We start from the raw sequence: 22580 nt of genomic DNA on the forward strand, positions 1-22580 counted from the left end.
AATATGACATACTACCAACATCTAAGGAAGTTCCTGGAAGCTCAGGAAGGTGTGAAATAGTCTCCTCCTAAAACTGTCTGCTAAAATGTCAAACACAATGAGAGTCCTGATAAACTCAAAGGTTATAGAACTATTAAGTTTATCAAGAACATTTTACAACATAGCAATTCATATGAATTGATTTCCTTCTGATTCCTTAATGGTACAGGTATCATACTTCCATGCGCAGTGGTTGTACATCAATTGTTTGACCTGATTTAAGGTTTGTCTGGTTCAGCATAGAATTCTATTTGTGTTTATTAGCATTTTTGTGGGCAACTGTCAACTGAAATGCCGACAAGGATTACCTACATGTATGTCATGTATTGTCATGTTGCCACATTCCCAATACATAGTTTTACATATATAAGATATCTAGCTAGAGCCTATTGCCAAAACTAAAGTACCGGTATTTGAAATGTTATGATATAAGTTAACCTTAAATATAATGTCAAGGCTTGCCAATTCATTATTTATACATGTATATCAATATTGTAGACACACAAAAATTGTAGCCTGAAAGGCCATGAGGATTTAGTTAATTCAATGTGGAATATAATTATTAGAAGAACTACGCCAGTGTAAGAATCATAATATGTATTGTAAAAACCTTCTATAGCACTTAATACAAGTAGTATTATGCAAATTGACTCTAAATGACACTACAAGAGATGAACAAGTGGGGACAATAAAAATGTAATTAAGCAGGTCGATTTGAAATCCCAATGTTTTTACAATAGCTGATAGAGGACTATGGATCATATAAAGGGGGCTGCTCTATAAAAATGGAAATTAAAAACTCATACTGGGATGATGAAAAAATGTAATTTGTTGACATAATACACAATACAATGACATAAAAGAGATGCCATATTATCTCAAAGCAGACATTTGAGAGCAAAATTTTAATGTTTCTAGCAAGCCATGTTTGTTAATAAAAGGAAGATGATTGTGAGAAAAAAAGGGGAGCTAGAAAATGTTGCAATTTTGCCTCCCAACATCTGCTTGGAAATAACTGTATAAAACATCAAAAGAAAACAACAAAGAAATCCGTTGATCTAAAAGAAATATGGATCCTTATCACTGCAGTTTTCCCTGCTTTGTTCCTAATATATCAATATGTCACCAGCCTTCTTATCTTAACGCTAGTAGTTGTAGGAGGTCCTTCCCACGTAAATGTCACGGAACGCAGGCGGCACTTTTTCTGCTTGAGAACCATTCTTAATGCAATAGGATTGGAGGAGATTAGAATCCTGTCCGAGCAAACCCCTGCCGGGATGTACATCTATCCTAACCCTCTTGAGGTTACCATATCAGATTTCACGGGTCGACACCCCGCCCACAACGCAAACCTTTACACACACACTTCCAAACCACTGCCAGATCATGAGACTCTCATGCAACCAATATGTTAGAGTTTTCTGATTGAGAAGCCACACATATTTCCAATTACAATACATGTAAGCAAAGACATTCAGGTCCCAAACAGTATTGGCTTGATGAGCTACATCGTACACCAGGTAAGTGAACATTAACCTGCATAGACCACACATAATGGACATCACAGGCAACACACTACATCGGTACACTTTTTCCAGCACCACTTACGTCGGAACTTGCAGCAATTAAAACAGCTCATTGTAAAGACGGACTGTAGATGGCTGTTAGGACGGCGCGAGGGTAGATACTTCCGTCAGGAAGGACTGTGCATGCACATTCATGAAGCCGGAGCCGGCAGCAATAACGTCCTTTTACTCTCGCCCGGCTGTAATCTCCCTGTGCCACCCTGCTGAATACTAATGAGGATAAGTGCCGGGGATTTTACAACAGCAGGTCTGCCTGGAACTGCAGGGGACTGATAGCACTCCTGCTACAGTAAATTTGTCTGATTTCGCTGTCATTTTCTTTTTTAGTCAGAGGGAAAAGGGAATCATTTTGTGAATTCTCAGTTGAAACCGTTAATAAAAGTTAGTACAGACTTAGGTATACATGAGATAGATATTACCAGCAAGGTCGCAAGAAAACCGAAAAAAAAAACTATCGCGAAGGTTTCAAAATCTACGGTACCCCACGCTGTCACTGCGTTTTATACGTCAACGTGCGGACAATGTCGCGCCTTTCACCACAAAAAAGGCTGAAGCGCCGTTTACGATTATTACTGTGTGAGCGATGCCGAAGCAGAAGGTGCACAGCACGATAAGAAATACATGACAGTGTTGTTGTATACTCAATTTATGACGAGGTACGTAAAGATTAACAAAGCAGGATTACATGACACACATCATTAAGAACTATAGGGCGAAACATAAAGCATAAATTTGTTGATTGCACCAATCATGCAGTCAAATGAAAGATGAAAAGTAAAATAATTACAATGTGCAATTCCTAAATAGACCTGAAAAATTGTGACTATTACACATTAATTCTCTATTGTTAAGGACTAGAGGGCCGAACATAAAGGATAGAATTTGTTGATTGCACGAATTATGCAGTCGGAGATGAAAAATAAAATAATTACATAATGGGGATTGTATACCTAAATAGTCTAAAAAATTGTGACTTTTACGTAATTCTCTATTGTTTTCAGAAATAGCTTGCATTTAGAGCCTGCCCAAAGCTGGGTGAAGAATTGGTCTATGAAACATCATGCGACATTTACATCAAACCAGACAACTGACATTTCAGCAGAAAATCCATACTTACTGCAGGCAGCACGGATAATGCATTACCACTGCTGACCTGGGTCATTGTGCGCCCCATTACTATATAATACCTGGTAATATCAAATGCACGTTGTCCTACAATACGTCACTGTATCAGGTCTGGCTATGATTATACATAAATCACAGTCGTGAATGATAAACATATCTTAAATATTTCATGGACCCCTCCAAGAATACAATCAGTAATCTTTATTTGCAAAATCATGCCTGACGGCTAATTGCAACGGAATACACAAATAAAAAATACAAAATGTTTTGCCTGCAGATATATCTGATAACACTTAGTTCACCTTTATTCGCAGGGTAACCTATATCCATTGTACCTAAAAACAGGATATTTAGGGATATCACGTTGATGGACGGTGGTTTCAAATTGCATTTTTCCCCCAATATAATGCAGTTTGAGACCACCGTCTGTCGACTTGATATCCCAAAATACACTGGAGTTAAATACAACGAATAAAGGTTACCCCGCGAATAAAGGGGGACTAGCATTACACGGATGTGATAAGGTAAAAAGGGTAACTTTTAAAATGTATAATTTCTGGTTTGTTTTGCTTTCACTTATGGCTTAAGTCATACTTTTGACAAATCATAGATGGCACAAAATCAATACGTGTCAAGTTATGATGTCTTAATTCCTACAAATTTTTACGGACAATTCCCCAAACATAGTGAGTGATATCTCCTAATATTTTGTAGTAGTTGTTTTCATCTAAATGAAAAAAATCATTTTGTGAGAAAAGATTGGAAGGTCAAAATGACAGTTTAGCCAGGTGAAATACATGTACCTTAGATAAAATTCTCTTTTGGAGGATACATAACTCAATGTACATACATGTAACTGTTATACAGGTGATTTTGAATATGGGAAATTTTGTTTAAACACTTAACCAGAGAAAAAGATACATGTATCATCAAGTTGAACATATCAGCTCCACGTATTGGAGATCACACTGTATATGGTACAGACTTAATTATGACAATTTATACTATCAACAAATCATTAGAAAAACACAAAGTACAATTATCAAGGTGTGTAGAACAAAGGAAAAGTATTGTTCATGCGAACATTTAAATATCAACATTTACTAAACCATGTCAGGTCTGTGACTTCGACTATAAATGCCTATAATATAGATTTATAACAATATGACTACTTTCCACTATACACAGTGATCACTGAGCAGCAATATGATGACCAAATTGGATATGTGTGACCCTTCTGATCTAACAATAGAAAAACAATGTTACATGTAAAAGTATGACTTAAATAAAAACAGAAAAAAAGCTTTAAAAAAAACTGTTAACGGGGGCCGCCCTAAGACGGTCCCCGTCCTTAGACGGTACGGATTTTTTGCTGATCTTATTATCCATAAGTACACCGTGTTTGTTGCCACTGACTATGCTGATTACAAAGGTAAATAAACCAAGTCCATGCACACAGCTTTAATTTGCACTCCAGGTATACTTTAACATATTTACTTCATGTTTTTTAAGAGCAGAATTCTAACAGTAATGTTGACAGTGCTGAATCACTGCGGTCACCGGCCTCTGCGTATTGATGGCTCGTGTCGCTAACTATACGAACTCATCCAAGCAGTCACACAACTGCCATGATACAGATAAATAAAGCTCCATAAAACACTATGAATATGGGTCTTCAAATGTTTGTTGAGTAGAAAAGCAACCAAAAGGAAGCGACATAAACATTGCCACCATTGTACTCCCAAGGGAGTGTGGCCGTGAAGGTGGCAGACTAGAAAACGCTCCAAAGATTTATTTGACTGTAACAAATGATTCGTGCTGTCTATGAAAATAAGACTTGACAGAGAGATGTAGATGATATTTTCATATAATCAGACAGAGTTTTGTTGATGTTGGCGGTCTCGTTTTTTCGTAATGTTTTTTTTTAGTCGGGCATTCACAATCAGTGCATTCAGCCCATTGCCTGTAAAACATCAGCTGGATTGTTCTAGGTACAGCCTTCCTCATGTGAGACAAGAAGTACATACAGTCACGATTTTACTGTCAAAAGAAAGCTAAAATATCATATTATTAATTTTTTTCTATGTACTTAGATTTACCACTTACTTCTGAAGAGAGCAAAATATTAAAAAAAGCGTACTGAGTTAGGCACACTGTCCAGCGCAGCACAAAATTGGAAGGTTACATACACGAAATTGTCTCTCAGTGTTTGCCGCTTGTAACACGCAGCGCGAAAGGTTCATGAACCATGTGGATGCATTTCTTATTCAAGTATGTTGTTCAAATCTATGAGTAAAAAATTCAGTCATCAAAATTTGACCACTCTCAGGCAACTAGCGATGGAGCGCCATGAGTTTGAGCGCAAGAAAAAGCGTACCGTGTTGGGGCACCTCCCGTTAAATTATAAAATTTGTTGAGCCAGTGATCTGTCGGAACTTTGGTTACATGTATACAAAAAAACTCAGTGGCCAGTCACAGACTCTGGTGGAAAGGGGGTGTAACATCACTAACAAAGTTCTAAATGCCATTATCAAGACTGCTTAAAGACCAAGACCTACAAACCTTTCAAAAAAATATTTGACACCCTCTTCTGCGGAATCCGACAGCAGTTGGTAACCACAACATCTGAGCACCTGTCTTGTGCGTATGACCTTTCCATTGTTCTACCTGCCTTGTTATACACAATGACAGATGGCACGAAGCATGCAAGTGGTGACAATAGAGAGAACGATGACGATATTCTGATGAGGTTTGGGTCTATATCCTTCTCCCATCTATCTAATTGACAGATATGACAGTCTTCTGCAGTTTGGCAGCTTGATCTGATTTTTGTCCGGCACTCATTGTCATTTCATTTAACTTGTTACAAAAATGAACCATTCTGTTTAGAACCAGTAGGGTCAAAAATGTACAATCATGACGATGTTGTCTGTTCCGAGCCCGATCTAAAAAATGTATATCGTGGGGTACCGGTAGATATTTCTTAAGATCGGGCTGGGGTCTGGTATCCAAGCTAATCACTCGCATGTTCTAAGCCAAATATAATTGTTTCACCAGAAACCAAAAAGGTGCACAGATGGTTAGCTAGAATCTTCAGGGGAAGACAATCTCTAAGAAAAAAATTTACCAGTAACATCTAATGCTAGTTCACCTTTATCCGTGGGATAACCTATATCCGTTGTTTTTCAAAACATTGTATTTAGGGATATCAAGCCGAAGGATGGTGGTTTCAAAATGTAACATTTTCAAAATATAGCAGTTTGAACTGACAATTTATCGGAATGATAGCCTTTAATACCCTGCTTTGGAGAAGGTTAACTAGCGTTAAGTTATTATTGGGAAAAAAGTAACCAATATCAGATCTTTGGACCTACCTGGAAAAGAATCTGTCTTCCTCCTTTGGCTAGTCACCACTTCAAACTAAGCAGCTTTTGAGTGGTTCCCAACAATTCTTTGATGTGTTCAGCATCAGGTCACCTTTACTGACCTACTTAATTTGCATGAATTAATGCATCTTAATCAGCTCAACTAATCCTATTTAACAATTCAGTCTTGATTGGCCCCCATAAATTCTGCCCAAACAAAGAGAAATGGATTGACCAACTGGGACTTCAGATCAGGCATATGACAGACCTCTTAGCTGTTTGAAAGGAATCTCTGATGATACAGGTCTACTAAGTTTTGTCTTACTAAAATCATGTGTAGGCTGACAACTAAATCAGTGTCAAAGATGAAAGGATCAATTTGATTTTTTCGGAATATCAAGGCCGAATCTATCAATCATCAGACATAGCTAAATTGATGCACTACTTATTAGTCCAGATTTGTGCCCACTCACTTACGTGTAATGCGACTGAAGATAATAAATTTGGCCTGATTGGCGGCTTTATTTGCTTTGTGATAAAAGCAATTTTCTCTCAATCCGACTCAGACAATAGATCAAGAAACCTGTCACGTATGTCAGATATAATAAAGATTCAGGTCAGATATATTGTATCTGGGATGCTGGATGAACTAGGGTCAGAGGTTCAACACAATTATTAGCAAAGCCTCGAGGCAATAAGTAAGCCTGGGTACCATCCAATTTCAACCAGGGCTCCTTACAGTTACACTCGCTACTCCAAAATTTAGGGTAGAGAGTGTACTAAGGAGCCCGCTTGAAATTAGATAGTGCCCAGGCTAGCAATTAGGTGATCATCTTTCATTCATATCTCATGTAATACTCAATGTAAGGCAAGAAATGCAACAATACCACTAGCTAATATAATGACTAAAAATAAAGCGTGGCCCACTGACCTAAATAGGAACCTTCAGTATTATGCTAGTTCACCTTTATCAGTTGATAATAACCTATATCTGTTGTTTTCAAAAGTAGGGTATTTAGGGCTATCATTCTGACGAAATGTGAGTTCTAGTCTAACTGCTATATTTTGAAAATGTTACAATTTGAAACAACCGTCCGTCGACTTGATATCTCTAAATGTGCTTTTTTGAAAAACAATATAGATTATAGGTTATATAGGATATAGGTTACCCCACTGATAAAGGTGAACTAGCGTTATAATCTCAGGGGCACTTGTGAAAGGTGACCTAGCCATGCCACTGCTTGCCTTTTCAGTCCAACCAAGGAGCTTTTTTTAAGCTCCTTGGTCCAACACACTGGGACCCCCTGCCCAACTATTCTGTATCTGGGATTCTAGAGGAACTAGGGCCAGAGGTTCATAACAGGGTAACACAATTATTAGCCATATGCAAGCTATCAGCCAAGGCTGGCAGACTTCAAGAAACAGTGCAAAATAGAAAGCCCGATAAAAACGACTAAAATGTAAAACGTAAAAAAACAGCCAGAGCCTAACCTCTACTAGGAGAGTAATTATTCTCCCATTAGTGACTCTTCGGCTTAAAATGGACCTTCCACACTTTTCTGTGTTTCACACTATGGTGCAACATTTATGGGGAATTGAAAGTTCCGTGTGCCAGCAGAGGTTTGGCTGGCAGACTTCAAGAAACAATAGAATATAGAAAGCCCAATAAAAACGACGTAAGAAAAACAACCAAAGCCTAACCTCTGCTTGGAGAGTAAGGATAATGTCCTCATAAATATTGCTTTCCTACTTCTCAAACTTTTTTTCATTCCTAGAAAAACATTACACATACATTTGTAGAACACACATTTTGAACTGTAATACACAAATACATATACCTTGTGCAGTAAGCAAACAAACAAATGCTTAACCCTCTCAGCACGAGAAGCCACTATCATGGCTTTCCCATAGGACACGAGAAGCCACGATCGGCTTCAGGTTTAATTCCGGCGGGAAATTCAAACTGACTACTGTGAAATGGCAAATTTGGCAGAGTCTGCCAATCAGGATGCTTGTATCTTTGACCAACCAGAAGGGATGTAGCATTTGAGCCCTGTTTCTGAGGCCTCCAACGTGTGTTTTGGCTTCAATTTTCTACAGGTTTATTTAGTAAATTTAGCAGAAATGGAGACAGTTTGGTGGATAATTTTGTTGGAGGCTTACAGGAGTGATGACAGGGAAATCCTTGAGGGACAGCAAGGCAAACACCCAGCTGTTTTTGTTGAGATCAAATGAGCTGATATCACCGTGTCTAATGAGTTCTACATGCATGCTTCCTTGTTGTTTTTCTTGGGGCATAAGGAGGTCCAGGTCAGGTCAGATAGGTCACTGGTCCAAATTGACATTTTATATACTCTGATACCTGTTTCTCTACCCAAGTCATAGTAAGTGGATTTATTTGACTCCCTGATATGTGGAGAACATCCAGAAAAATAATTTGCCATTTAGCACAAGGCATATTCATTATTTTAATAGTACAGCTACAGGTGTGGGGAGGGGGGCACAACTGTTTATTGGGGTGAACATTTGTTTATCAACACAGAACTTATTTGAAATCATGCTTTGATTTTTAGTTTTTGGTCATTCTAACAGCATACCAGCATTGTGTATGTATGGTTGAGTATTTCTACATAGTTTTATGATAAATGACACAAAAAACTCAGCCCCTAGCCAAATGTTTTCTTTTGTGAAACTTTTTTTGGGAGTGTTGCAAATGTGTTTTTGAGTGGTTTCCATGACGATTGCTGTCCTCAGATTGATGGTATGATATTTATTTTGCTTGTTTTGGAAAGGCCATTCTGTGAGCTTTCCAGCAATATATAGTTTTCCTAGTCTACTCCTTACATAACAGCTGTAATAATAATACACAAAAAGTACTAATTGACACCTGTATAGCCTGAAATTATATGTCGTATATGGTATACAGGAAAAAATTTTATGACGTGTTGAGAGGGTTAAGGGTTAAATTTACTAACCATTCCCTAGCCATCACTGAACTATTAAAAGTCTAACATTTCAATTTCCTAGCTTGTTACAATTGCAAGTTTCTATGTAAAGCCTAATGTGATAAAAATAGAATACCAGCAATATCTATGTGCAATTCTCACATCATGACATCAAAGGGAGAACTGAGTTATATTGGTACAACTTTAGTGGCCACACCCATAACCCCTCATGCGGCAGCTGTGTAATTGGAAAAGCACTAGACATGTACACTTCTTCTACCTGAAGCACCTTACATCAATAAATGGCTTAGGACCCCACTTCCCCTAGCCTGCTTTCTTACCAGTTATATTGCATTACCATAGTACTTTTATAGCTCATTTTAAATAGTGCACTTCAGAGCATTCTGTAATTGAAAATCTTTGGCATCCAAATCAAACATCATCCTATGCCAAATGTAACTGCACCTTAACTGATGCATAGAAAGATTTCTACATTTCTTAAGTAAAACCTTACCTGAGACACACCCTGCCTCTTCACCTCTTCTTCAACTCACAAACACCTTAAGGATTAGCCAACTTTTTAGTTGGGGGAGTGGAAACTTTTATTCCTTTTTAGCTACCCTGCCTGTACCATACCTTCAACTTCTTAAGAGTATCAAACACTGAAACCTATTCATATTTTGAAATACTGTAAGTTCATTTAAGTTCGCGAGATTTTTAAGTTCGCGTATTTCGCTGAGACCTCTGCTTCGCGAAGTCATCTACTCGCGAACATGCATGTTTAACATCGCCCCCTCCCCACACCATCCGTCCAAAAAAAAGATCCAGTCTCCGAAACTACGTGTCTACTATGATAGTTATACCAATGACAAGACTCAATTGATAACAGACTATTTATTCTTTTCAAACCGAAATAAAAGTTGATTCAACACTTATACGATACATGGAGTCATTATTGTATAGAAATGTGCCACTGGCGACCGGAGGAAAAAGAAACATGTCGGCTTTGTTTACTAACAAAACTTACGTATACGCCGTGACATGGCTGCGATAACAATTTACTTAGTACATTATCCAAGTTTAACTAGATTTCTACAAGTTACAAACAAAACAAAAAATAAAACTGAGTAGTACTGGTCTTTAAAAATACAAGTAATGGCTATGGAATCACAGCAAATTATAATAGCTATGGAATCACAGCAAATTATAATAGCGGGGAAATTTTCACGACTAGAAACGTGGCAAGCAAAACTCCGCTTACATGCCGAAAAAAAGACGTCCGTTTCATAATTCTGAGTTAGAACTGCAGTAAATATGGGAGAGATAAACTCTTCACCTTCTTGTGTACAATTTGTGTCCACAAATTACGCTGAAAGTTAAAAACTTAGCGTCGTCTTTTACGCCGAAAATATTTCAAAATGGCGCCCGCGTCGCTTGTTTGGCGTGGGTATCCCGTCAGCCTATGCGGCAAATGTGATTGCGACATAACAGAGGTCATTGGCCCTGTTGCGTTCCGTGCGCTGTCGTCAAATCACGGCCGAAATGAGCTCAGCAATGAGACAGTGGCTCGGTAGAAACACATTTTTTTTATTGAGTACCCCAACTTAAGACATTGTTTGAAGGGGAACTATGAACTGTATTTTAAAAAGGCTTATTGCCGCCTTTGACGGCATGACTAGTGTTGCGGTGTGGGTGGGAGGTGGGCACTCGCTACCGGATCGTAACTTTCGAAAAATAATTGAAACACCCGCTCGCGAACTCAAAGATCTCGCGAACTCCCGATTTGCTCAAACTCGCGAAATTAAGTGCTCGCGAACATAAATGAACTTACAGTACAAGTGGGCCATGTCCTGGTCTTACCTGCTGTATTGTGGCCTGGGTCCTCTTTGCCCTGAGACATGGTTTCCTGTTCCCTTCTTCATTCACCCTGAAACAACAACGCAACGCTCCGTGTTAGTTCTACAATCTTAGTGTCAATGGGGTGTGAGAGAACCACTGCAAATATTTTAACAGTACCATCCTTCAGCAGCTAAACATTGGTCAGCAAAGAAGTTCTTCAAACAAGTCAGTAAAATCGAATCTTAAAAGTAGACTTACATGTAAGACCAGAATGCAAATCAAAGAAATAACATAAAATAAGGGCACTTAGTTAGAGAGCCCAAGACTAAGAAATCTTTAAGCAGATGTTGGGGGTGGAAGACTGTGTTGCAGGCTAGCAGCCATTGGATTTTTAAACATAATGATCTTACACCCCAATATCTGCTTGGAGTTGGAGATTACCAGTAGCAAAATTCCATAAGGGCAATAGATATGTGCTAAATCATTCAGCTACAAAAAACAACACGGTAAAATGTGGTACCCATGATATCACAGTTAGAGAGATTTCAAGTGCACATATGAACAAGTGTTTCAATATTATAACATTTTCTACATAGGAGCCTTCTATTATATAGTATTGAAAAAGTATCCAAATTTAAGCAAGTTAGTACTTAGCTCTTAGCACTATAATGATTTGTCCCAAAAAGCCGCACTGTGGTTTCAGCAACACGACATTCTGACTGAAAGCTGTGACCGCGGAGTAAAATTCTGACTTTCCATGTCTGATTTCATTTTCCGTCACAATTCTATCCGTCAGGAAAACTGGAGCAAGCCTTTAGCATGATTGATGGCCCGAATAGCGTACAAATCTGCGGGTGTGGAGTCACATGTAGCATGCAAAATGCTTTTTGTAGAATTGATGCGCCCAAGGATCGCCCCAGGTGAAAATTGTCAGACAAGTGAAAGACTCAATTGAAACTAGCTGCGATACCATTCACAACTGCAAGAGGGGGATGTTGGCTCTTCTGTTTCATCTACTTTAAAGTGAATGCATAAAAAGCAGTTGTAAAACACCATCACAAACAAAATTTCTATTCTCCTGCCTGGCTTAATCAGTTAATTAAAAAATTCTATTGTTTCACTTCTCTAAAGATTAAAAATTTCCATTAGGTTACCTCCCATTGTGTCAATGAATACTATCACCATCACATACGTAAGTTGCAAAAGTGCTGTGTAATTCATGCAGATGTGGATAAATGTCTTTGTCCAAGAATTTGTTGGAGCTACATAGTACATTTGCAACTTTCAACTGTGATGGTGCTTTACAACTTATAATAATAAGCTTTTTTTTGCATTCACGTTGAAGAAAGTGAAACAGAAAACAAACACCCCCTCTGGCAGTTGTGAATTGTACTGCAGCTGAAGTTTCAGCTGAATCTTTATATTATGCTTGTCTGGCAATTTTCACCTGGGGCGATCTAACAAATTCTTGCACAAAAACATTCTATCCACATCTGCACAGACTACACAGCACTTCAAAGAAGCAGAACATACATTTCTTTAGGCCAATAATAATGAGCTACAGGTAACTTAACTAATGAAATGATCTATGACAATTGAAGGGTTATCTTGATCATATGGTGTGCCGTAATAGCTAGCTAGTATTTGCCCCAGAAAGAAGAGGTTCTGTGAGTTCAATCCCCTGACTTGTCTCAATGTTTTGCACTTCAGTGTGCAAAACTTCAGTGTGCAAAAGGCTTTGGTTCCAAACATCCCTTAGGCCACACCAATTTAATTTCTTGGTTCACGGATTCGCTCGCTCCTATTTTTTGGAAAAAAAAATAAAAATAAAAATTACCGCTCAGCAAATTTTCACCATCAATGAAACCATTTGCCAACTTTCTGGTGTAGCAAACGTAAAAACTGACACTACTTTTGTAATTTTCAATGAACAGGTGCTGTTTCCGTACAGTAATAGTGTTTTTGTACTTTTTTAAGCTGAAAACTTTTTTTTCTTTATGTTTGGGATTAGCCCTTACCTTTACCCGAACCATTTTACAATTTTTATTTTTATTTCGCCCTTTCGCTCCATATTTTTTATGAAAAAATCCGTGAACCAAGAAATTAAATTGGTGTGGCCTTAGATCAGATGTTTAAATGGAGGTCCAATGATTGAAGAGAGCCACAACTCAAGCGAGTTAAAGAACCCATCACACTCAGCGAAAAGAGTTGGTTTCCTTTGGCCCTTTCCAGTGTGAGTGGATCAAAACTATTTCAGTCTAAATATCTTACCTTAGAACTTACTTAAGCACTCCCAACACATGGGGTCGGGAAAATCGGAGCAAGTCTATTGTGGCCGCTTGCCCTGAGTCCAGCTTTGTTTGCTTTAGTCCGCTCCAAAGGTACTACAACCTTTAGGAGCGGACCAAAGCGAAGAAGGCTGGACTCCAGGCTCCTGTTGGGCCAGTTAGTCCTCACTCTCGATGAGTGCTAGCTTGTCTCAGTCAGGAGGTTTCAGAGTGTACAAATGTACAAATGTGTACAAACCTTAGGCCACACCAATTTAATTTCTTGGTTCACGGATTTTTTCATAAAAAATATGGAGCGAGAGGGCGAAATAAAAATAAAAATTGTAAAATGGTTGGGGTAAAGGTAAGGGCTAATCCAAAACATAAAGAATAAAAAGTTTTCAGCTTGAAAAAAGTACAAAAGACTATTACTGTACAGTAACAGCACCTGTTTGTTGAAAATTACAAAAGTAGTGTCAGTTTTTATGTTTGCTACACCAGAAAGTTGGTGAATGGTTTCATTTATGGTGAAAATTTGCTGAGTGGTAATTTTTTTTTTTTTTTCCAAAAAATAGGAGCGAGCGAATCCGTGAACCAAGAAATTAAATTGGTATGGCCTTAGAATGATAATATATCTACCTTTCAGCTTCCCATACATACTTCTTAGCATCAATCTGCAACTTTAGAGTGTACGAACCATTTGATCATGAATCAACAAGCATGTCTCTGAGCGATACGTGTCCATTGAGAAGAGTGCTTTTGATGCATGTTTCAGGCCCCCATTCATCCAGCTGTCAAAAACATATGACACAAAAATATGGTTACAAATTGGCCTCTGTACTTGTAATTGTAGTACTGTACCTTTATTGAGTCCAATCCCGAGGGAACGTGAACCAATTTCAACATGAGAAGGACGCTGCTTGTCTGCAATATCGCTCTTCAATATCACTCTACTCAACTAATATGTTTGCATGAGGGTCTGCATGGGGGTACCTGGCAACACTTTATGGTGAATTTAGGAAGTCAAGTGTTTCATCAGCTGTGAGAATCACCATTATATTATATGTATATATATATTACTGTTGACTACTTCTATGACGAAAAAGAAAAGGAACGCAAATACAGTCAAACCTGGTTGCAGGAACCACTGAAATGTCCGAGGAAAACTGGTCGGTGTGGGGTCAGTTAGCGGTTGTTCCAGACAAATTGGTTGGTTGGCCGGATTATTGGTGCATGTATGGTAATACTCTGCTTTATGCATGTACATGCAATACTACTTTAGTGTTGTGATTAGAATGGTAAAGCATGCACAGAATAATGGTACACACCCCGGTTTTTCCACGATCAGGGTCCGTCGTAGTGCATGACAAAAAAGCCTAGGGATGAAAGGGTTTCAACGGTCTGGGTTTGAGTTCATACTTCCCATAATCTGCAAAATGACATTAAATACTACCATAGCTGAAAAGCATTGGAAGTGGTGTTAGGGCCCAAGTCTTCCATCCAGATATCCATGCGCACAGAATGTTAAGTCAGTTCTCTGACCTAAATTGACCTCAGATATATCAATATCTATGGTACTGTGTAGCAAAGCTGCAATACTGTACACCATGCCAGAATTTTCTTTGGCTTTCACGAATATAACAATTCTCTTTCTAAAAACCTCAGTCGCTTTTGCCAAAAACATTTTCAACAGTTTTTATCTTAAAATTTTGGGCATTATTTTTGTTTTTCCCTCTACTTTACCCTAAATATGGAAGAGCGTATAAGCCTCATTATTCACATTTTGGATACCTTATGGCTTTACTCTTAACGGAGGTAATGACATACAAGAAATGTCACTTCCCTCTTTAACCCTCTGTAGATTTCACTGCATACCTCCTCTCACAGGCAGCAAAAACGTTAGACGTTATTTATCAGTCAAAGTACAAGTCATTCAAGGTAACACCACAAGTCATTTCAGGCCATAAGAGAATACTGTAAATGCATTTAAGTTCGCGGGGATTTAATTTCGCGGTAGCAGGAAAAATGACTTTTCGCAGTGGTTTTAAGTTCACGGTAACATTGTAGACTGCAGTCTAATACAAAATACTAGAAAAATGTTCGCGGTGGATTTAAGTTCACGGTGAAGTGTTCACCGCGAAAACCGCGAACATTTATCCACCGCGAACATTTCTGTAATTACAGTATATGCCATGTAAGGTCATCGGGTATTTTCTTGCCAAAAACAAAGGCGTCTCCTGAATGCATGATTAGAAGATTTCCTTTCTTCAAAGCTGTATGGCATCAACTCTCATAAATCCGCCTGGTTCACTTAGACCATGATATCAAAAAAATTGTTATCAAAGCCCTCTCAATGCAAGAATGCTTTGGGGATTACTTGATGCTGCACCAGTATGGGTATCTTTTATTTAAAGTAATTTAGTATAAGAGCATGTGGAATGATATGATGGTGAGTACAAAAGATTAGTAATTTGCTTTATAAGTTTCTGCTGTTTCAATACAGACAATATATTTTATTCTAAATATCAGAGAAAACAAAAGTACTTCAAAAACACTATCTTTTCTCCACCTGTTGGAGAATGCCGACAACACAGAAATCCCAAGTGATGTTGTTATGAATGATGTCTATGCATCTCACAGTACGCGAAGCGGCAGCAATGCCACTGAGCTGGGGCTCAGTTCCAGCACTCTAATTGCTATTTCCCTGCAGGAAAATCCCTCATTTCCTGAGTCTATCTGTCTCAAAAGTTATCCCAGTATTCTCTTCACAGCCAGATTCAGTTCACTGAACTGCAATACAAGCCATGAATACTAGCTAGTGCCGAGTATGCAATCTTTCTCAAAGTCAAAGATATAATTATTAACAATAAAATATTGCCATTAACACATACAGCGATCCAAAAACATGCAACTGTAATCGAGCATTTAATACCAAAAAGACTGTTATTCAAGCCCTGTCACAGAGTTGACGGCCTTCATCTGTATTTGTCTGAATTAATGTGCAAAGTCATAAGTAACTCAATCATTTTTTGCACCTGAAAATCTGCCCCATCACACTGGACACTGAACTCGGGGATCTGCAAACATTGGCCCATCTCTGAAAATTGTACAATGAACAAGAGAACATTGGATTTTTGACTCCTATAGTCAATCAATTTTCTGGCTCTGTGACAGGGCCATCATAGGGTATCGTATCTGAGAATTTTTTTCAGCAAGAATAAATTCACATCATCTGCATATCTTTCTGCCTGTTATCTACCATCCTCACCAACACTGTCCTGGCCAAACCATACTGCGTGTGTCTACAGGCTACGACTATGATTTGAACCTGCAACAGGTGTTCCCTAATCCCTACTTTCCAAGCAGACTTACCGGAGGTATGACAATATGAAAAGGAAAGGGTCAGCGGCCAATTAGATACTGTTTTGGGCCCTCTTGTTACTGTCATGCCACCATTGAATCTACTTGGAGATGAGTGTTCCATGGAGAGGCCAAACCGCAAATTACTGTGACCTGTCACTGGGCTGTAAAGAGGTTATGTTGCCAGGACAACAAAGTGATCGATACTGACAAAGAGGACACTGCCTGTTTCCTACCCTGAAGCAAAACACAATGTGAACATGTAGAAGGACACACCTGGAGTCATTAAGGACCGTCTTTCATGTCCGTGGTTCTAATAAAATATTCTGGCACAAATAAGGTTATTATTTTGGAGCCTCTGGAGCCAAGACTTTTACATGCTGAGTTTCTGGTAGCTTTTAAGCTATGACTGGTAGTGTGAAGTATATGTACAGTCAAACCTGTAATTTTCCAAGTAACCAACTCTACATCATTCATGGCAAATGTGGCCACTTCTTGGTGGTCCCTTAGAAGACTTTTCCCATTGACACTCGCAAAACTGTCTAGAACGCTATGGGGGACAGAGACGTTTGGAAGGAGAGAGTGGACCTGGTCCGGGAAAGTAGCCCGCAACAATGATGATGATGAACTGTCTATAGTGACTACCTGTGCTCAAAGACAAGCTTGTAATGGTCCCCTGAGTGGTCTTTGTGGGCAGGTTTGACTGTAGCACAAATCTTTCAATTTTGTGGAAGGTAGCACATAATAAGGCTTCTGAAATTTTGGTATGTTTCAAATTATGAAAGAAGAAATGTTTTTTCTCAAATAAAATCAAGTACAACAGGATACTGTTGACCTTGGTAACTTTGTTCAACTTCAAGGCACTGGTAAAAGGAAATGTGAACTGGGCTACATGTAATATGACATTTGCTTTAAATCTACTCTCAAATACATATTCACTAGGAATTTTACATTTGTGTGATGGAATGGCAAACAATCTAGCGCTAGCAGTGTTCTTTGGGTCAACACCCCCTATCCCCAGACAAATAAAAACTCTCATCTTGGAATCAACTTAGGGAGCCTTTTCAGCAGACATTTCTTCAATTCAATCTCATGTCTTCGGTCAAACTTTGATCAGTTAGAGCAAAATCATATCATCGGTCTTGGGTACCACTTCCATCACTTAGATAAGTGAAGTTCAAGCAACACAAATTTGATTCTATAGATGACATCGTACAATGTTGATCTCAAATCTGATGGGGGCAGTGGTAAAAGCATTCATTGAAAGTATACATTTTGTATGTTCAGCGTGTTGTGAAAGGAGAGGTCTACTAGGTCTACATTCTAGAAGAGGGTCTGCATGGGGGGTCCCAACAACGCCTTCAATATGCTTAATTCAGAAGATCCCGCTACATAATGCACTAAAATCAAAATCATGCAAAATACAGAAAATCAAAATAAGCTCCATTTGCCTTTTACAGAAAAGAGCATGCAGAAAAAAAGTCTTAGAAGTGACTTAGTGAGAGTACAGAAAATAGGAAAAAAATTCGAATTTCCAACTAAACACGCAGTACGTGTCTTAATGTTGTTACGCTACTCAGTCATCTGATGCAGAGTTTTCTTGAATGTTTCTAAAAAAAATGATCTACCAAAGTTTTAAAGAGAAGTAGAAAATTTCAAAGGTGCTCATGTTATATGCAGGGCACATATCTTGGATGATCTGTGCATATGAACAAAGCAGCTGCCATGCCCGAATGTTGTCAAAAACAGTCCTGACAATCTGTGAAGCATGTGGAACTAGTATTTATCCATCTACTGCCCATACGATGACATTTTCTCTTCTGAAATTAACAAAAAGTGAGTGGCACAGTCTACAATTTTATGGCCATTTTGCATCCCAGCTTTGCATGACAATCAGCTTGTACCACTAAATCTGTCAGAACGTGCCGTAGGAGTTGATCCTCTAAAGCATTTACTCTCACGGCAGATGGTATGCAAGAATTACGCAGAATGAGTACATCAATCTGGCTGTGGTGACAGCGAGAGTGCCAAGAGATATCCACGCCACATCACAACGTTCTACCTCTTGTTGGCAGTGCCATGATACTGACATTTACACCCCCCAAAGGATGGATTGGTGCCAAACTGATACAGTACCAGATAACAACACTTACCTCCTGACACTGTGTCATCCTCATGCCTTTGACGGAGTCTGACGTTTTGTCGGCAAATCTGATTAAACTGCCCGGGTTTAAGCTTGCCATTAATGTGAGCGGTCGTATCGAATGCTACATGCTTCTGCGGTACAATCCGCGACCCAATCCGCTTGCAGAGTGTGTGCAGCGTTTTTCAACAACAGAACTAGCATGACGTCGTTGTGTCAGGAATGTGCCGACGCTGTTTTATTGGGCTTACTGCGTCAGCTGGTGACGTCAGGACATGCAATAGATGGCTGATCCAGATGCAGTCAGTGTAACAAGACTTGAACAACCACGGAAATCAATATTCAATCAGCATCTACGGTGCATAAGGGACTGAGCAGATGAGACATGTGATGTCATTTGAGATCATAATCTTGTGGTCCTGAAATTACTAATACAAAATACACATGTAAATCTATTTCCCTGTGTTGACAATACAAACGAATCCGAATCACTAGATCATCTTTCACTCTGTTTACAATATCAAACGCAAAGAATACTAGTATCAATGCTTTTGCAATAGTAGCAACGAATCCGAATCACTAGATTATCTTTCACTCTGTTTACAATATCAAACGCAAAGAATACTAGTATCGATGCTTTTGCAATACGTGCAGTAGCAACGAATGAACAAGCTCAGACACTTATATGTTTAAAATTGGTATGGACTGATATCACTGATTAACACTTCTAACATTACACATGCATTCGTTGGGTACGAAATGATTACGCGAAAAGATCCACATTACGAACGCCGGCTTAAAACGAGGTCAAACAAGTCGTGCGGAGATAATGACAAGCTGGCGGGCTGGGAGGATTACAGAACGCACATTACACAAATGACTGGATTATAAATGATCAATCATTCATGGCAGATATCCTCTTCAACTTGGACTGTTCCATTCAACGGGCATGTGGATGGGCATAAAGTAGAAGGCTGAACTTACAGAACAGTACTAACATGCATGGGAATTACCTGCAATGATATCTGTACATATAGAATACAACATGGTGTATTCTATATTATTATACAGATACCAGGTACCAGCCTGACTGCTGGTTGGATTGCCAGAAGGCCGGAGGGTGATCTGACCTATAGGATGGCCAGGACCGAGGGTGATGAGAACATGTGTTTTATTTTATTTATGTCATACCCAGGTTGGAAAACATAATCTAATTGCCAAACTACTCCTAAAAAGGATAAAATTTGACACATTGTTTCAACCTGCGCCGACTTGTTGCCTATGTGGAGGGTGGTGATTACGTTTGAATTTTCTCCAAATGTTGGTTGTGTTCTGGCCATCTTGTATGACCACTCAGACCAGTGCTTCTTAATCTGGCTTTGCTGTGGATGGATTTCGATTAACTTTCCGACGAATTCGAGGATATAGGTAAACCCACGGATAAAGGTGAAGTGACATTATACAAATGTATTTACCATGCTTTTCCATTTAGAGTAGCTTTCCATTAACCGCCCTACACAGTGACGTATTCCTACTATTAAGCCACAACAAGTAGGTTACGAAGGATTAATAACCTGGAGGAGTGTCAAGAATTAAGTAGGCGGGATTTTGTATTCACAGACAGTCTGTCCTTACTCTGAAGGGCAGGCAGAAACATGGGAAGTCATTTGTGACCTCTGGGTAAAGACCTGGCACTGCCAAGTAATTCATATAATGACCTTAGAGCTATCACACCTTCAAGGAAAGGCAATGAACTTCAGCAGTGCTACACACATGTGCTATCAAGGCATCAAGCTTTTTCTTAGATTTTAAACATACAGTAGAAGTCGCTTAGTTGCATGGCCTATTTGCCAGTAAATTTTGTGCAATTATCCGGTTGGTGCAATAATACGAAGTTATCTAGCTGGACCACACCAGTTTGGGATTTGGGGATTCTGTGCAGTTAACAGAAGCATTAATCCGTTGTGCAATTAATGGGCTTCTACTGTACTCAAGGCTAAAAAAGGTTGGAAAAAAAATACCCGAAGGCACAATTTCATGTTATATGGAAATTCACTAATGATAATTGACAGGTAATAACCATTGTTATAAAGCAAACTCATATTTTCAATCAAGGTCTAAAGCTTAAGTCACTTGTTAATAATCACTCTTGATAATAGTCAGGGCTGTGAATTTGAAATTAAGAACTTGCCGAAATGAAAAATTGATTGATTTACATTTAGTATTATAAACACCAACACCCTTGATCATTAAAATCTTTTGATCACTTCTGACAAGTGAACAGTAAGAATTTCTCAACAATAATATGGCCATTCTCTCTAAGCAGAGGTTGAGTCGTGTAGATATAGTAGTAGTCGGAAAAATTACACATTACGTAAGAGGAGTGGCAGTGTAATTTTTCCAACAACTACTACTATGTCTACAAGACTCAACCTCTGCTTGGAGAGTAGATATACCAACCTTGTACACATTTGGAGATAAAATACATTATGTATTTGCTAAATGCTTATGTGCTACTGCTTAGGTTTTTTTCCACTCGAGCCAATATTGATTAAAAAACCTCCTACAATTAATTGTGCACTTAACAGTAAACTGATAAAAAAAAAACTCCGACAATAAATTGTGCACTTAACAGATGTCACTGAGTAATCAGGATGATTGGCTAATGAAAAATTGTTTTATTGATTCGATCGTTGAACTCTACAATCAATACATGGCAGCATCATCTGCACAGCAGAAGATGCTGTAGCACACTTTTGGCAATTGCCACATGTAGCAAAATATAACTTAAGCAACTATACAATTAGAAGGAAATAATAAAAGTCAGGTACAAATGTACAATTGTAACAATAATCTTATAGAAATTATAGACAATATCTGTGACAGGTTACGGGATGATTGCAAACGGTCTAGTTTCCATATTATGCATTGAACTTGACCATGGAACTTTCCTTATAATGACACTTGTAAAGTAGCAAAGTTACCTTCTGATGGCTTGCTAGGCTGGTGATCTTAATATGCTTTCTAGTCTATTAAACTTAAATTCAAGACAGTCATATGATGGTCCACTTTCAAATTTAAAGACAACTAGCGTTAATAACACAATTTGGCGCTGGGTTATAAAGAATTTACATGATATGATCGTAATTCAGAATTTACCATGGAGGACTGCGATGTATAAAAGTGTTTCAAATAATACGTCGTGAGTGGCGCCATTTATATTCCCGGAGGCTCACCAAACCAGGTCAAAATCAAATCCCACTGGAATATGCAAGTTTTGTTGTTGTTGTTGTTGTGTTTTGTTTAAAAGACAACATAAGTATACGTTTTTTCCTTGAAATCGGGAAGCTCAGCGCCTCAAGTACCTTACGGGAAGACTCCACATCTCCATCTACAACTTGGGACCTTTCCGGGAAATTATGCATACCCCCATCTACCCGGCCACCCAGGGCACTGGCTACGGTGTCACAACCCCAAGCCTCAAATCCACCGGGAAACCATGTTTTATCCACGCCCGCTTAGAAAAACACGAGGCTTTTGTAGTCTGCAGAGGCCGTCTGGAGAGAGCGGGACCTATAGATACTTCAGAAATATACCTGGACCACAAAACTACAGTGTACATACCTCACATTCCAATGCATGAGATCGTCGATCACATGTGCTCGTATTGACGTGTGCTTTCTCGACCCTCCAAATCCGGAAATCCACCGCTCATGAATCAGATACGTTCATGAGACGGAACAAACCATTTTTGTACGACAGCGAGGGGTGGACAGGTTAGGAAGTAGGGTGTACATTTACTGTATCTGAATGCACTATGTGATTGGTCATTTCGCATCACTTCAACCCGTTGAAGGAAAGACAACCGAAAATACGGACCGATTAAGTCTTTATCTGTACAAGACAAGAAG

The 22580-nt window shown here is 38.8% G+C and overlaps 1 protein-coding gene across 3 annotated transcripts in view; it reads right to left on the reverse strand.

Annotated features, from left to right (window-relative positions):
* LOC118415278 (cAMP-dependent protein kinase type II regulatory subunit-like) overlaps window positions 1–22393 on the reverse strand; it is a 59469-nt gene extending 37076 nt beyond the window's left edge. Inside the window, exons 1-2 of one of the 3 annotated variants that reach the window (XM_035819758.1) lie at window positions 22294–22393; window positions 10921–10987 (exon numbers count right to left, since the gene is read on the reverse strand). In XM_035819758.1, coding sequence (XP_035675651.1) covers window positions 10921–10960 — 40 coding nt within the window. In that variant the 5' untranslated portion in view covers window positions 10961–10987; window positions 22294–22393. Of the gene's footprint in view, window positions 1–1647; window positions 1694–10920; window positions 10988–18679; window positions 18829–22293 lie in introns of those variants that run through there. The other 2 variants (XM_035819759.1, XM_035819760.1) reach the window with 2 other exon arrangements.
* Between the last annotated feature and the right edge of the window lie 187 nt (window positions 22394–22580).

This window comes from Branchiostoma floridae, chromosome 5 (genome assembly GCF_000003815.2).
Source record: "Branchiostoma floridae strain S238N-H82 chromosome 5, Bfl_VNyyK, whole genome shotgun sequence".
Taxonomy (NCBI): domain Eukaryota; kingdom Metazoa; phylum Chordata; class Leptocardii; order Amphioxiformes; family Branchiostomatidae; genus Branchiostoma; species Branchiostoma floridae.